Genomic DNA, 18,130 nt, shown 5'->3' with positions numbered 1-18,130 from the left:
AGAATTAAGTTTCTGTTTCTTTATATGCACATTTAGATGACACAAAATGATAGCATTAAAAGCAAAACAACATACCCTGGTGGCAAAGGCTCTGTACTGACAGTAGCAGGCTGCTGTCTTACAGGTTCTGCAGATGCACTTGGCGTGGAGGAGGATTCCCTTGGCTTGGCTGCATCAGCTGCTATGCTGTTTCGAGCACTAGGCTGAGCACAGTCTGTTGCAGCTGCAGGTTCTTGTTCAGCAGACACAACAGGTGATGCAGAAGTGTGGCTTTCTGAACAACTAGTTGCTTCTGTTGCTGACTGAGGTTCTGCTGTATCATCAGTGCAATCTGCTGAAGACACAGGAGCTTCAACTGAACCCGTGGGAGCCTCGGAGACAGAGGAATTACCAACTTCAGGTGCAGAGGCAGATGACTCACCATTAACTGAGAAATGGGAAATAACATTTGGGTATCAGAATGTGATTATATTTACTTTTCAAATAACCAGCTTCTGGACTAAATGACTTGAAAGGAATATATTAAAGTTGCACCTGTATATCATAAGCAGCACTGTTGTCTAAGACGACAAAAAGTCACAACATACTTGCATTCAGTTAAAACTTACAGTTCTCTCTACTTCCCTGTTACATAGGAATATATATACACACATATACACAGTTTTTCTTAGTTTCTGCATGTCTTAGACACCTCAATGTTACACCTTAGTCTAGATTAGTAAGAGTACCCATCTGCTTCCCACAAAACTGTATAGTCTTTTTTAAAACTCTGAACTTACACTGAAGTTCAAAAAGAAATATTGATCAGTACTACATGAAAACAAATATTAAGAGATTACACTATGAGATTTGGAAAAGAGGCATTTCCTACAGATAATTTCTTTCCTTTTCCAGAGCTGAGGTACACAACCCTACAATTTGCCCTACACCAGTATGTGACTTGGAAAAAAAAATCCCCCTCCAAAAGAGGGATTAAAATATAAAAACTATTATTGGCTAACACAACTTGCATAGCTCAATGACTGAAGAAAATTACTTCAGAATCACAAAGTAAATCGATTCTATCTTTTGAAGAAAAATAAAAATGCCATGGAACTGAAGCAAGCACAATCTCATAAAGAGATTTAAAGCAGACATGGATTTAGCAGGTAAGGGGTGCTAAGGAGGCTTTATTAGTCCCAAGCCCACTTGGCCAACAGTATACCAATCATCTGCAGAGCTTAACAGAACAGTCTCTCAGCACATTAAGATCTTGTCTAACTTAGACAAGTGACATCAGGTACAGCAGTCTGTAGGACACTCATTAAAAGTCAAGGCCCTATAAAAAGCAGTGCAACATCATTCACCACCTTCATTTCCTGCACCACTAATCAACATCACACAGTGACATTTCTAGTTAGTAGCTTGTAGCTGTTTATAGTTGCAACAATTTTCTACAGGACTAAGGATATGCAATACATGCTTCAAGCAATTTTCTAACCTCACAGTATATTATCACCTTACAATGCTAAGGATTGAAACTAACATAATTCTATATTCTTAACCTTTTTGATACACATTTGCAAAACTAAATCTCAGAATAGTGCCTATAAAATGTTGTTTCATTATTTTAAAGAGTTCACTTGTTTTATTTTGTCATCAGAATTTAAATCAGAATTGAATGTCAGTTTCCTTAAGGTATTATCAGTGCACCATATGAATTTTCTTGATATGCATAATGATAAGTATGACTTTACAGGCAACAGATTTTTAAGTTCTATAAAGGCACTACTTTTTGAACAAAACTTTTCCAGGGTAACACATCACTGCTTCCAGATGGCAAAAAAGAAATATCAAGATTTTGTATTGTTTCAGCATGACATGAAACTATAAACAATTTGATCAAGTTTCATCAAATTTCTGCTTAAACTAGCAACAACTTAGCTTACACAAGAAAAAAAGCCTTAAACTGAAATTTCAATTTCTATTAAAAAAATTCAACTCATCCACATGAAGGAATGAATAGGATTACATAATTAACTTAGAAGGAAAATAATGAAAAAATCATCTGCTCTATTAGTAAGTTCATCTCCAAAACAGACATATAAAACATTACATCAGATGATTACTTCACCAATTATGCCTAAAACAGCAATTCTGGCAGCATCACATGAATTTACAATCCTGCTAAAGCACAACAGTGGGGAAAAAAAGTGTCATCAAAAAATGCCAGAGATCTGTTTTATGCCTTGCCTTAAAAACATCTTCACCCAGTGATACAGTAGTTGATTACTCCTACACAAATGCTTTAGTGCAAGCTCAACAATGATTTAATCAATATTACCACTTCAACAAATCAATTATTTTTCAATTACCCTATCCTAATACAGATTTCAAATGGCTCTCTCTGCTGTTGAAGAAAAAGGGAGCAATGCCTTAATAATATATATGCCCTCTAGCCTTGAGCTGAATAGAGAGGGGAATCAAATTAAAGTTCTCCAAATAGAGAAAAGCTTCAGAGAAGATCTAATTTAATTATTAATTTTTAAAGTTCATAATTGTTTCTGTTATCTTCCAACCATACCAACATTTTCCACTGTATTACAGAGTTTGACAATTTCTGTTCTCCCATTTAGTAGCAACTTGCCTATTTCTATTTACAGTTGTCTTTTCTCCCTGCTATCACTCTAATCTCTCTCAAACAGCTGAGAAAAGAGAAAGGGCTTAGAAAGCAGTCATTATTAGATGCCAGAAGAACAAAAATATATATTTTTTTTTATTTCACTAGTTTCACTGAATCAAAAGTGAACTGAAGTCAGCATCAATATTTTTTTTGTTTAAGAGGAAAATGAAATTCACTACTTGCCACTACCTGTTCTTAAATTGCATTTTTGAAAAAATTTGAATGCATGGAAAGTCTGCAACACATCTTGACTTAGAGCACAGCAGTTCCCTGCCTAAATCAGATTTATGTAATGTCAGGAAAAATGTAATCATAGTTACTCAAATTAATTCTCAAAGAAATCTGATTTTTCCTCCAGACAAAGAGTAATATGATTTCATCATCTTGAATCTTTCTTCATCAGAGAAAAGAACTTATGATAAAGTGTGAAATTCAGTAAGAATGGGTCTACTGCAAAAAAATTTACAAAAGTGGATACTCAAGGTTATAAATCCAAGCCACATCCTTTCAGTACTTTTGAAATCCAACAAAAATTTTATGGAAAAAGTATTGAGATACAACTAGATAAAAAAGCCTCATGGAACACGTTTTCCCATTCTTACCAGTGCTGTTGACAGGCTGAGCTTCGAGTGGTTTTGGTACTGGTGTATTTTTGGGTCTGGCTGCAACATGATTAGGAGATGGTGTGCTGTCTCCATTAACAGCTTCCACACTGAACGTGTTCTGTACTACAGAGCTGGAAGGTACTTGATTGTCTATCCCATTAGAAATGTCACAAGCAGATCTTGGCAAAAATAAAAGATGATTTTAGGTTACTACAAGCAACATGTTAAACAGTTATGCGACTAAAACTAATACTACACTAAACTATGGTATAAAAATAAAGAAACGTTGGCAAATTCAAAAGTGTTTATAGCATTATATCTTAGTGTTTGCAGCCTAGATAACTGTTTTGGTCTCACACTTGACTGTAAAGAAAAATGCAAGAATCATTTTTGAGGATTTCAAATACTTAAAACAGGTAAGAGTTTCCATTTTCACCTTCTCTTTTACTTTTAATGACATATTAGAATTGAATTGAACAGACTGATGCATCTACTGCATCTTCCAAAACAGCCTCAGGGAGCCGTCCAAAGAGCAGCTATGAGCAGGAAAGCTTTTTCTCCCATTAAGCAAGAGGAAGAACTGGTTTTGTTAGTCATATCACTAAAAATATCCATAAGACAGCAAAAAAATTCTCTCTCAGTAAAAGGAAAATAAGATGAGTATCTCTTATGCATTGGCAGAAAGGGGCATTGTGAGGACAAATATACTCAGGCAGCTCTGTGTTTACAAGGCCACGTGGAAATAAATGCACTTTTAGGGCTTGTGAATGGAAAGTTTTGTTCAGTTATAGCTGTACACTGTTTTTTACTTAAATTTCTTTCAGAATGCTTAAAGCCATCCACCAGAGACAAATATTTTGAAAATTACCCTCAATGCCATCTTATCATCTCAACTAGTCAAGGAGTAGAGGTTAAATACTGAAATTACACAGATAACAAAAAATGTGAGAACAGCTAGAAGTCTGATTTTGTGGAGTAGGAAGGGAAGAAGCAGCATTTCCATGCTACCTTACCCAATTCCAAAGAAACATTATTCTTTTTCAACTCTGGACTACAAACTCAATTTACCTCCAAAAAACATGCAGAGAAACTACCTTAAAACTTTTCTTCATCTCTTAATTTTAGAACTGCAAATCAAAAGTGCTGGATAGCTGTGTTGAAAAATGCAGTAAAATAAAATATCAACACCAAGAGCAGGATCCCAGTAAGAGACATTATCTCCAGCAACAATAGCTGAATGAAAACAAATGATTGTTACTACTGTTTCAAAGTGGTATGCAGATGTGCTTCAAATCATTTTAGAAGTCTGAAACCTCTAAAAAAAAAAAAAAAAAAAAAAAACAGAAGCAACTTTATATTCTCACTCCATACTCCTTCATCTTAAGCACCCATTGGGGAAGAGAGATAAACATCCATAAATTCAAAAAAAGAATTAAGTCAAGCATACAAGGACAAAGTGACATGTCCCTGTCACTCAAATGCATAGCAACTGGATGTTTTTTCACTCTAGTCAATAAATTAAACAGAAATGGGTTCACACAAGTTAACTGGGCAGACCAGTAACACTAAATTGATCTGAATTGACCTGTTTGTCTTACTAGAGATGAAGGGGCAAAAAAATTTATTCCTGCTTCTCTCCAGACAGTCCTTGAGTGAGTTATAATGGCAGAGAAGCCAAGAATGAAGCTCTTAATTGGTCTGAATGTCTTTTTCTTGCCACTTCAGGAGGAAACAGGCCTTGGCCTCAGTGTTACAAATACTGCTTGTGAAACTCAATACAAGTCTCTTAAGTTCCTGATCATATACTTAAAAAGGCTGAGGAGGAAGTCATTCAGGGCTTTTTTCCCCTTTTCCTTCCGTTCAGGTGCTACATTGTAAAAAGTTGATAGACATTAATAGAAATGGTTCTTAAGCAACAAAAGAAAATAAATTGAGTAAGTACATAAAAATACACTGAGTCACTGCTCCCCTAATTTCTGCTGCAGCATTTCATAGATTTCCAATCAGCTGAACTAAATTATGTAATTATCAAACAAATAATGTTTCTAAAACCTGTGGCAACATAATTTAGACCTCAACAGCTGAAATCTCTCATCTTCAAAACCATTTAAAAAAACCCCAAAAAAACTAAAATAAAAAACCAAAACAAAAATACCCACCAGAACGCAAACAACCCAAGCATTTCAACTGATAAATTTGCTAATACACTTCATATTGCATAAAACACAAAAATAAATTCCAACCTGGATGAACTTCTTGCTGAAGCATCTCTGCTTTCATGTACAGCCTCGCCATTTTGCTGAACTTCTACTGAACAGCAAGAAACAAATTCAACAGAAATAATTCTATTATATCTGTTTGAAATCTTAATCCAAATATTATCATCTGACTTAACAATTTTAACTTACTGGTTGCTGATGAACTGAGATTTGTAAGAGATTCTTGTTCAACCACCAAACCATCTAGCACAACTGTCAGTTCACCTGTTTGCACCATGCCACTCTTGTTTTCCAAAGACAGTTTCAACTGTTCTTTCACCTTCTCCACTAAAAATGGAGTTGGGGTGGGTAGGAGAAGGAAAGAAAGAGTAAAGGAAAAGTTAAATTCTAAATAATATTAAAAGAGACTTTCAACACACAAATGTGATATATGCATTTCGCTCTATAAAACTGAACATCAGAGATATTCAAATCAAAGCAGAAATCACTGTAGAGCTGTATGTATTTACACCTGCTGTGTGTAAATGCACACTTTACTTTAAAAAAGAATGGTCTGTTCACATAGTATATTCTATAGGTATGCTAAAGAATCCATGTGGATTCAGTACTTTGTTGTTAATGATTTCCCAGGTTTGCCATTTCCATTAAGCCCTTTGGAAATTATGCACTACTTACATAACATGGGATGCATTAAAGTCAAACAACTTTTGAACCACACATCCAAATATAAAAAGTCACTAGGAACCTCATTTTACAACCAGAGCCTATATTCATTTCTCATAGCACCTTCCAAAACCAATTCTAAAAGATCACTGAAAAAAACATCTCTTTGAGGAAGAATTAAATGCAAAGACTGCATAGAGTCCTCCCTCAATTGTAAAACTATTTTTAGTAAATAATTACTAGCATTTACATAGATTGCAACTCCAAGGATTAAACAGCAAAAGAGGATGCCTCAGGTAACCAAAAGTTAAATCAGAAACTATTTTCACCAAAAGAAAATTTGAGATAACTGATGGTGCAGGAGAGACATATATAATCCAGAGGTAAAACATGCTGGAGATGCTATGTAATTCTCTCCAAATCAACTATTACAACATTTAAAGCTACATGTCATAAATCCAAACACAGTTAGCTAGGAGTTCATGTTAATTAGGTTAAAATGGTTAAGACCTTTTAGTATTTGGGCTCTCAGATTAAAAGATTAGTTTTTAAAGATATGCCATCATATTTCCCTCCATATGATAGCATTCCAAGTTACATTTAAACTGGCCACTTCTATGCATTAAGCTAGCATTTTTTGCTTGTTTGTTTTCATTCTTATCATGCATCACAAGTGAACAATAAAAATGAAAACAAGGGAGGCTGCCATAACCTATTGTAAGATACCCCCAAGCTTTTCCTTGAAAGGGCAGGTTTGACAGAGTGTTGGGCAGCAGTTACCAGCAGACACAGACTGCTGTGCCACAATGGATTTTAAGGGACTTTAAATCTCTGCAGCAAGCACAAAGCTCCTAAATCTACAGGATTACTGATCTAGCAATATACATTTTGGAAGAAAGCACCATCTAAAAGAAGAGAAGAAACTAACCTACCACTGAATTGTTTAATTAACACATTTTTAATTTTTGGAAAGGGTGGTTGGTTTAACTTCTGCTATTTTAGCACGTTATCTTCCTAAACCAGATCAACTATTGGCTGTAGTTCAACTGAGCTGGCAAGAAAACTCTGAGGTGTGTGGGCAGCAATTTAATACTCATGATGTTTAGCAGAAAAAGTAACCAAATTAATTCTGAAGTCTCTGCATTTAGAGGAATTCCTGTTCCATATTCATCAGCAAAGAGCTTTTCAAGTGCTACATTTTAGAATAGGCATCAATAATTAAATGAATGAAGGCTATCAATCAAGATTATTCTACCAGTGAATTCTTAGGTAATCCAGTGTCTAACTACTGACTTGCTCAAATAAGAAACATTGCATATAAATTATTTCTGGTGCAATGTACATCAAACTCAGTGAATCATTCCCTGAAAGAATTTGCCAAATTGTTAGATTAAATCTCCTCTGGATCTACTATAATAAAATTACAGTAATAAAAAAATAAAGCTACAGTAATAGAATTGTTAAGTACATTGTAAGAAATTGTTAAAATATTAATTACTTTTTTGTGGCTAACATTATTATAAACCAAGTTTCTTCTGAAACAGTTTTCTTATATAAAAAGAAAATTTTCTGCTTAGCTATGAAATTTACTGCTGAATTGTTATAATACTGTTGAAGATGCCCCACTTAATTTTGGATTCTGTTTCAATTTTCTCTAAGAATCAGAAAAATTTATCTGTTTTTTTTTTTCTTCTCCTTTCCTCCCCCCTTTCTAGACAGCCACCTCAGGTTCATATATGTAACTTGTGAGAAAGGTTAAAGGTTAGCTGGAATTCTACTGCCACTCTGGAGTGGAATTTAAAGTGTGGATTCACCATCTTGTTGTACTAAAGAAAAAATATTTTTCAAAGCAAATCAGATACATTCTACTAAAAATATTTAATATTAGAAGTTACATAGAACAAAGAATCTCTAATGTATAAAAGGAAGATCTCAATTGTTTCATTAATCAGTGTTTTCTTTTGCTCTCTGGGCAGCTAAATTATGAAAGACAAACATCCAGCCTTTCCATTAGTGACTTCAGAGAAGTAAAACATGAAAAATTAGACATCTTTTATGAAAGTTTAATTTTTTTTTTTTGTTACCAAATACAAAACAGATCTTCTATCTTCTATCGAATCTTCTATCAAATTAGTTACTAGCTTGCTGCAAAACATTGATTTAATCACTTCTGCTTTTACTTAGTTTTCAGCAACTAATACTCTGTTTGTTTCAAAAGTATTATATCCCATTGCTACATTTAAAATGTAATGCTCTCAGTAACACAGACATCTCTAGAAGAGACAAGTAAAGATACCAACTGAAAGTCAGTTGTAATTACACATATAGTTAGTAGTCCAGTTACCAGTTTGATATATAAATTAGTAATAATAATTTTACTTTATTCAAAATATCCTTTATGATAACTTACATTTTCTATTGTGTACTTCCAAAGCTTGTCTCAAGTCTACAGTGGCTCTTCCTAACAGAGCATCTGCTTTTAAAGTGTGATGGCTCCACACTCTAAATTCCAGCGTAGTCTGTGGAGTCACATTCCTGCATATAAAATACATTTTTTAAAAAATATATACAGATTTTTAAGAATTCATTATTGTTATTAGGAGTATTTGAACTTTTTCATTGTATTGCTTGATACTACCAAAGTGAAACTTTGTATTGCAAGGGGAAATTTTTAATTAAGAAGTGAGCACACTATGATATTTACACTTAGGATCAAACTTAAAGTGCATTAATTACTATGATAGCATAAGGAATTTGAGAAGTATCAGAATAATCTACACTCAGCTCAAATCTCAGTTATATCAAACATATCTTTATTTATGAAAGGCTTATCTCCCCTATTCCTTCAGAGCTCTAGCTAAAAACTTACATTAAATGTGGAGAAAAAGGTGGAAAGTATATATGTCACTGAAAAGTACTACATAGCTTTTTAAAAAGGAAAAAAGCAACGAAGCATCTATTTGCAAGCAAGAAGAACCCAACAAGTATCACCCTGCTGGAAGTGCTGGTAAATATTTTCTGTGAATCCACAAATATATATACAACCATAAAGCATACTCACAGAAATCAGAGGGGAAAATTCAAATGATGAAGCTAAAGTAAACACTGCAGGGAAGAAGAAAAGTAAAGGACCCAACTGCAGTAATATTATGACAAGCTTTGGCATTGATCTCTCCCCTGCTCAAGCTATGCTTGGGGTCCTGGAGAGTAAGTTTTGCAATACACGGCTTAGTATTGCAAGGGTGCTCTTGGCTGTGAAAAATGGGAGTAGAGATACTTCATTGCAAAAAGTAAAAGGCCAAAATTCATTTTGGTATTGACCAAATATATACAGAAAGTTATATCAGCAAGGATGAAAATAATGACAAAAACAAGCCCACTCTCCCAACAACAGAGCTCTATAGTCACTTGAACATGTTGGAAAAGGTGGACCATTTTTGCTGAAACACAGGTAAATATATCTTTGCATTTTGAACAGGCTGCTTTCTAAGGGAAGTCTTAGTAGAAAAGCAGCTCAACAAAGTAAAGGAAAAAATCCCCAACACCTACACACACAAATATATTGCTGACCTACAGAAGCAAGGGGAATTGGGTAAGCCAGAGAGGTCACTTAACCTCAAATACCATTCCAATAGCCAGAAGAGGGGCCCAGAATACTTTAAAAATACATGTAAGGGTAAAACCCTAAGTAAGCAATACTCATTATGAAATGAGTCTGACTTTACTATGCATTGCAATTTACCTCATTCCTATCAGATCATCAAATCCTGCCAAAGCAAACTTGCCTCCTCAAGAGGCTCTCAGGTGTCTGTGAATATACCAATAGCTCTGTATTTTTTCTAGTTCTTGATCCTGGAAATCATCCTCAGGTCCAAGACTACATTATCCTCTTTAGCAACACTGCAAAGGGCTAGTAAGTTCACTAAATCTGAAATACCAAGAAATGTGGCACATGAATACCTAACTTGCCTCAGACCAGGTCTGGAGTAAGTGTTGCCAAGCAAAGAATTCCCCACAGAAGTACCACTCCCCATTCTCCAGCACTGTTACTGTTATCTAGCATGGTTCCTACTGCTGACAAAGCTGGCTATTGCACACAGACATGTCAGATACTGTGAAATGTACTGGCCCAGGCTCAATGCCACTTGATAGGAGCTGTACTGTTTCCAGACCCAAGTCTGAACCAATACAATCTTGCTTGTGAAAAAAACATTCTAACCAAGAGCAAGATTGCCAGCTCTTCTTGAAGTCCTATTCAGGTATATCTACACCCCTAGCATAGTCAAACCAAACTAAACCACAAGAAGATTAAAATGGTCACATATCGGGGTAAGTTGGAAGGCAACTTTGCAGTTTTTGTGTACATATTCCCTTCAAGGGGAAATTCAAAGGAAGAAGTGACCTTCCTCATAACTATTACTTACCCAGTTGAAACTTTTTTCCTTCTAAAGTTGAGAATTATATGGTTACAATTAGTGTTTCTAACAATGTCTGCTAAACACAGTGCTGACAAATATCAACACTATACCATGTACAGCCACTGTATGCAAGTAACACACTCTGTAGGAAAAAATATTCTCAAAACGGTGTAAGGATTCAGAAAAGAAATCATTTGAGATAAATACCAACTTATGTTTGCATTTAGCTATCAACAGCCAGAGCAAAATATGTAGGCAGCCAAGCTTAGTAAATATTTGCCTGCAATGTCTGTCTAATAAATAGTATCAAACAACCAAAAAATCTACTTACACTGTCAGCTGCTCATCCCATTTGGGATTTGAAGAACTACTTGATTTTGCTGTTTTCTTAATTTCTCCATCTGCAGTTAATTCCGTGTAGAAAGTTGTTCCAAACCAATTCTTTTTCCGTTTCAGTTTGGCACTAGAAACTAATAAAATACATTGCTTTATCTATAACAGCATACTGTTGCTGAAAAACAGAAAATGTACTGCCTACACACTGTATGAAGTATTTTGCATGGCAGTGTTTTACCTCACCTTCTCTCCTTTTGCTGAACAGAAAGAAGTCAATGCAAAAATTGTAACTTTTATTTTCAAAAGCTACTTTGTCACATAGTTGAAACCAAGTGTCACATACTCTTCTCCAAACATTGGCAGAACTGGTTGCAGAGACAGCACAATTATTTTAGGGATAAACACTGGAAATAACATAGGTTATTTTTTCATTGTTCTCCTTTTTCTTCCCTTAACTGAAAAATGCCTAAGTATGATACATCTGATGATATATCTGAGGGACAGACTTTATTTTTTAGCTATATACTGTTATGCAAGCTGGTGCAGCTCACGCCTATTTCAAAATGTCCCTGCACAGAAAAGTCTCTATACAGAACTTTTTTTCTTTGCCTGTATTACTGCATGGCTGAATTTGTGTGTTTACACATTAGTTTGTCAAAATTAAGAAACCTAGTCTTAGATCTCCCGTGTTTAAACAGCTTTGCAGATGAACTCAAAGGTTTCAGGTATACATTCAAAAACTAAGGAACACCACAAACCAAAGAAGCTATTTTCACCTCCAAATCCCTGGTGAGTTTCTCTGTGCTCCTGAACAAACATCTGTTTTCCCTCTTCCATGCCCAGCTGAGGAAGTCACTATAAAAACCAACAGCAGCATAACTGCCAAGATTTTTAATTCTATTTCAGGCAGATGGTGTCTTGAAAAGACCACAAGAATGGACTCTGAAATATATTTACCTGCTGGCTGTGCCTTCTCTCTAATTTCTCCCTTGCTTCAATGTGATTCTTGTTCCCTCCACTTGCAAACTAAAACAAAGCTGAATATTTTCAGCCACATAGAAATAATTCTTCTGTGCTTCTTTCCTTTCTGGTACTTGCTAACTCAATGTGGAAGTTAACTAAACTGAAAGGGAGACATATTTCTGGACTGCAGTATTCTGAGACATACACATTAGTCATTTAAAAGTTAGTGGGATGCAACCATCCAAAATTCTAAAGGCACTAGCCATGGACTTTTACTCAGTTTCAAATAAAAGGTGCAAACTTAACTCCCTCGCATTTGGAAAGTCCAGCCTTAGTAATGCATCATGAGTCATAAAAGTGAACTGCAGCCTGATAATGCTGAAAGCAGGAATATAGAAAACAAACTGCAATTCCACACACAAGTCATATTTTCCCATCAGAAATCATTATATATTTTTAAGCTTTGACAACCTCTACTTTTTCCACATTTTCCTCCAGAATTTGCTTTACAAAGGAAAATATAGTGTCTATTAAAATGTCTATTGGTAATAATACTCAAGCTTCCTTTTAATTTCCCCTCCTTTATCTGATTATGTTTCAAGTTAGTAAGTTTTGAGTCTCCAGACATAAAACGAGACCATTATCATCTTTTGGTTAGGACATCTTCTAAAAAAGACTATGCTAGTAAATAATACCAGCAAGACTTCCAAAAGAACTAACAAGACAAGATCCCACCAAAAATATGTGAACAAATACTGATGGCAAAACATGCCTACAATATGCTGCATCTGACCAAACTCAAACAGTCACTGCTCCTTATTAATTTCTTGTTTGCAAAACAAGTTTATGATACTTGCTGCCTTTATAAAACTGCTTTTTAAGTATAGTTCTTGAAATATAAGTCTAACTTCTACAGCAAAGAACTAAATAAAACTGCACATAAATATGCAGTGTAGGGCAGCAATATTACAGTCCCACTCTCCTATGTCTCCCACTACCTTCCCATATGATACTGCCACTGGCATTCATTCCTGTGATCTTGCAATAAAGACTAGGTTTAGAGAACTAAACCTTCAAAAAACTAATCAAAAATGTTTGAAAGACTTCTTCCCATTTGAACCCTGGACCAGATTTCTTGGAGTCAAAAGAGGTACTAGCAAAATACAAGATCATTTACATAAGGAGCAACTCAGCACAGGATAAAAAAATTACCATTTCTGTATACACAGATCTGAAATTAAGAGTCATTTGTGCAAGTCAGTTTACAGTTATATATATACATTTAATCTATAGACAGCTGCACCTCTGCTGTTATTGCCAGTTTTGATGATTCATCACATTATTGAGTAATGTGCTCCTTATATAAGGTTAATCATTTTTGAGGTTCCTCTCTTATCTAATTTCATTAAATATCAATTTGGGGGACTCTTCAACAATACTTTTTTTCTCAGATAACCTGGCCATCTTTGGATCATCCACCAAGATGCATCTTTCCTTAGATGCAGCCTTTATTAAGACATGGTATCTTATTGATGTTTTTCCCAAGTTTTGTTCAGGATAGCCTTAATATATTATTGGCCATGCATCCTTTTTTACTTCAGCATTCCCAGATTTCTCAAAATTCCTGGAAACTTCAAGTTAGTTATCAATGGTAAAATAATAGTTATACACACAAATACATATATATATTTATGATAATTGTATTTATATGCAGTATCTTATCTATGTCTAACATTTTCCCTTTTAACTGTAACACTGTCACAATTACCTTCAAATTTGTTTACTTAGATGCACTTCGCTTATCTTCAGACTACAAGGAAGTCTCAGTTCTGCTCCACTATCCCACAGAGAGAGTAGCTAAGACTGACAACAATTGTCACATCTTTGACCAGTTTTTGTCCATCAGTAGCAAAATGCACAATCTACTTGGCCTGTTCAACACCTATTGAAAAAGTGTCCCCCAGCACAATCAGAAATTTCCAGGACTGTTTGTAGCCCACTGTGTTTCCCTACCTCAGATACTGTGATGGATGATTTCTGCCTCAAACTATGAGAAATAGCAGAGCAAAAAAAGTAAACAGTCACAAGAGACAACATAGTAAATTGCAACTGGATGGAAGGAAAAACATTCAAAGTAACATGGCTTATCACAAGGAAAGCTGGTAATATCTACAGCCTTTGAGATACTGAAAATTCAACTGGACAATACAATGAGCGACCTGATCCAACCTCAAAGGTAGCCCTGCCTTCATCAGAAGAGTGGACTAGGGAATCACCAAAGGTCCCTTCCAAACTAAATTATTTCACATGTCTGTATAGTCCAACCTGTGGCACTAAGGACATCATATTCAACAAATATTTACCTGATATGCAATGAAAGAGCTTAATCTTTTAAAGGGCTAGAAAATTTTGTGGTCTTCCTCCAGTTCTCCACCTTCACTTAAACATTGTATCCATTTTCAGCTTGAGGATCACTACAACCACCAATCATTTTCCGAGAATTTCAGTAATATGTGCTCCCTCTTCATGACATTAACCACTTGTCCCTAAGCAAAATTTCTTGCAATTTTCTGTACTGTTGTAGAGCATATCTTCTCTCTTTTTTTTTTATTTTGAAGATTTATTAGACCCTGTCATGCAACTCACTGCATAATCTCTATTTAGCTTCAAATCATCTACATATATTATAGTCATATTATTAACTGCAACATCCATATCATTCATTAAAATATTAACTAGTTCATTTTTACACTCACTTCCAGGACTGTTTTTGTACAATACATATGTTTTCCTGTAAAAATCTCTATCACAAAAATCACTACTTGCCTGTTACTTTCATCTGTAATCTTCCATTACGGTTGTGACTTGCATCAGATCGTGGTGAGGCTGTGGCCATGTCAGAGGTTTAGGCTTCAGCCTAAAAAAAGCAAACAGATAGCTTATTAAAAGGTACTTATCTCTGCATGTTAGCTACAGGTATTAAATGAACTGTCCAACTAATCAAGAAGTCACCAAATATTATTTAGGTACAGCAGAACACACTATTTCATAACAGCAGTTAAAAAAAGCAATCACTTTGGAAATTTGTCCCACATTACACCTCTAAGGATGCCAAGACACTTCAGTAACATATATTTGCATCGTTTAGAACAACTGTGCAAGTCAAGAATAGAAATTCAGCTGTGATATATCAATAATTCTCTCTCTAGAAGACATACTTATGGTCTGATTTCAGAGAAGCCAAGCACCAACAACTTCATATGAACAAAACATGTGAAATATTTACATGCTTGAAAATCATGCTGTCACCAGAACAATACATTCAAGCAATGAGAGCAATTCAGACAAATAGTTTGCATTCTGTCCCTAGATTTGTCACCAACTTTCTGCCCCGCTGTTGTCCACCCACAAATCACTTCCCTCATCATTGAGAAAGGAAGCACTTTTCAAGGACATCCTAACTCACCACTCAGCAACTAAAGCTGAGTGTGTCAGATCTCAGCTGGGGCATCCCAGCACAGACACACACACACAGCATCACTCCTGTCCTCCTGAATTACAACACCTGAAACACAGCTAAAAATGAAACATTTTGTTTCTATTAGACAACTACTACCCACAAGAAAAGAATATATACATGTACAATAGACTTTGCCTGATCTGGATGAACTTCCACATATTTGTTTCTGTGAACACAACTGGTTTCAATATCAGTATGGGAAGAGCCGTCAGCAAACCTTTTGGATCATGCACTCTATAATTATGAAAATTCTGAGTACATGCCAATATGTATGTATTTGTTTATAAATTAAATATATGTATCACTTTACTAATACACTCCATAAATATTACAACATATAAAACCAGAATTTAAAAATTATGAGATAAAGATGAAATTTAAAAATAAAGAATTTTAATGGTAAAAAAGTATTTTGCTCTTACTAAAAAAAATTTTTTTTTGTGAGAGCCACGTGATCGAATATGCTTCAGCATTTTTTAAATGACTTAACAACTTGTAATACAGTGATTTAAAGGTCTAGTTTTAAATTCAGTTTATTGGCTGCTACAGCTGGAAAACATAATTTATGAAGACATGTACATCCAAATCAAAATGCATCACCTTCTAAATCATGAAGATTTTGTATCATTTTGTATCTCCATCCACTAATTACACAAAGGCTTTTCCTTTAATCTGGCCAGTAAAAATCCATCTTCCCTGTTATCAATCACTTGTTATTGTTAACCAATGGAAGGTGTTGCATTTTTATACTTTTATCAAATTTTCAGATTCTGAAACTCTTAATTGGGAAGACTTTTAAGCATATTATGAAATTCTGCTTCCAAGTTTAAGTGGACAAATATGGATGGTTTAACAGATGACACCTCATTTCTGGCAACAAAAATCACACAAAGAAACATTTCAAAATGTTTTCTCCATAGCATCAGTTTATTTCAAAAAGCAATATGTTTCTTGTTTGTTAAAATACCATCTTCACCTTCAAGGGAAAGTGCCTTAATTGTCTTTATTTTTTCGAAAACAACTGATAGCATACTGCTGACTGTTATCACCAAACAGGTCAGGAAATTTGTGACACTTGGCTTTTTGTGAGACAAAATATGTAATTAATCTTCAAGTTTTTCAACCCTTCTAAGCACTTTGCTATGATAACTAGCAATCCTCTGCACAGTACACAAGATCTTCCCGGTCACGCCCAGTGTCATTACAGATTATTTTAAATACTCTACTATTTAAGAGTTTTGTTTTCACAAAATGAACCACAATGACGACATCCTGCAGCACTTTGTGCACTTACAGCTCCAACTTCCTTGTTGCTTGCCTATGCATGATGCAGTAAATGAATTCTGCAAGTGGTGCTCAACTTGTAACCTTAGCCAAGAACCACTTCGGTCAGATCATCCACTCCATCTGTGGTTACTCTTGTACAGTTTTTCCATTTAAAAAAATGCTGATATTAAAGATACTGTTTAGAATTTATGCTTAAGAATGTCTCTTGTCTGGTACATCTTTCCCTAGTGACTTAGTTCTTTGTGAATTTAATTATGGACACAGAATCTAGCAATTACCATAAATAGAGCCACACCACAAACACCTATACTTTCATCCAACTATTTGTATAGCACACCTCTCCCACTATATAATTTTTTCTGATATTTATTTCTTCAGAACTTTGGCAATATTTTCCAGACATCTTCCAACAATATCTGCTGACAAAAGAATGTGTTTTAATTTGTCACCACACTGTTAGCCATGTATTATTTCAGACATTTAGACTACCACATGAAGATGAAATGTTTCCCCAACAGTATCTGTGTCTTCTGCTACTGAGAAATCTTAGAAGAGGCTTCTAATGATCTGCCACTAAGTTTAGTGAAATCTTCTAAAGTCTTGGATCAAGTATAGCATGACTTTAACATTGCTTAAAAAAATTGTGGATGTTTGTCTTCATGTTCTAGGTGCTTAGTTTTTAAATGCCTTATTAATGGTGATAGCTTCATATCATTAGCTGATACCTCAAGAAACAATGTTCATCATTTCCAATAGCGGATGTACATCCGTATTTGAAATACCATTCTTGATAAACCAAATTGTTTTGGCTGACTTCTTGCCAGATGTAATTGCCAGTGCTTTTATCTCATATCTGACCAAGAGCTCATGCTAGGAGTAGAAGAAGCATCAGCTCTGCCATATTCTTATTATTCACATTACTAGTATGATACAACTATCTTCAATCCATGGTCTATTTGCAGGAATTTTTTAAAGCCACTTCCATGGTCTATTTGCAGGAATTTTTTAAAGCCACTTCCATGGTCTATTTGCAGGAATTTTTTTAAGCCACTTGCCTATTTTGTGAGGGTTTGTTGAGTAAAAACTAAATATCATAATCCACAAATCCTCCTACCTAGGCACAAGTAAACTGCATCTACTACAACACACTGGAAGTGAATGAACAAATGAAGGTGCTACTGTGACTCCACCATACTGTGGAATACTAAATCTGTCTTCAGGATATCTCACAAACCAAATGTGATACAGGATCATTGAACATACAGACCTACAGAGTCTGTCAGTGTCAATATGTATACTAAATAAAACTTAATTCCATTCTTATTTTTCAGGTAAAATAGAAGTCCTAGATTTTCTTCCCACATTTCACTGGATGGTCTTCTACAACTGACTTTGGAGGCCACTGATACGGAAAACATCATAAAAGCAACACACTCAAGCAATTCTGAGGAAAATAA

General features: G+C 34.9%; 1 protein-coding gene across 4 annotated transcripts in view; it reads right to left on the bottom strand.

Annotated features, from left to right (window-relative positions):
* The window catches only part of WWP1 (WW domain containing E3 ubiquitin protein ligase 1), a 58,843-nt gene that overhangs the window by 20,877 nt on the left and 19,836 nt on the right, over positions 1–18,130 (bottom strand). For 2 of the 4 annotated variants that reach the window (XM_079300383.1, XM_079300384.1), the window contains exons 2-8: positions 14,693–14,783; positions 10,899–11,037; positions 8,560–8,684; positions 5,676–5,813; positions 5,511–5,577; positions 3,265–3,446; positions 76–427 (exon numbers count right to left, since the gene is read on the bottom strand). In XM_079300383.1, coding sequence (XP_079156509.1) covers positions 76–427; positions 3,265–3,446; positions 5,511–5,577; positions 5,676–5,813; positions 8,560–8,684; positions 10,899–11,037; positions 14,693–14,762 — 1,073 coding nt within the window. In that variant the 5' untranslated portion in view covers positions 14,763–14,783. The remainder of the gene's footprint in view (positions 1–75; positions 428–3,264; positions 3,447–5,510; positions 5,578–5,675; positions 5,814–8,559; positions 8,685–10,898; positions 11,038–14,692; positions 14,784–18,130) is intronic. The other 2 variants (XM_079300385.1, XM_079300386.1) reach the window with 2 other exon arrangements.

This window comes from Erithacus rubecula, assembly GCF_903797595.1.
Source record: "Erithacus rubecula genome assembly, chromosome: 3".
In the NCBI taxonomy this organism is placed as follows: domain Eukaryota; kingdom Metazoa; phylum Chordata; class Aves; order Passeriformes; family Muscicapidae; genus Erithacus; species Erithacus rubecula.
This window is presented reverse-complemented; position numbering and strand designations above follow the sequence as displayed.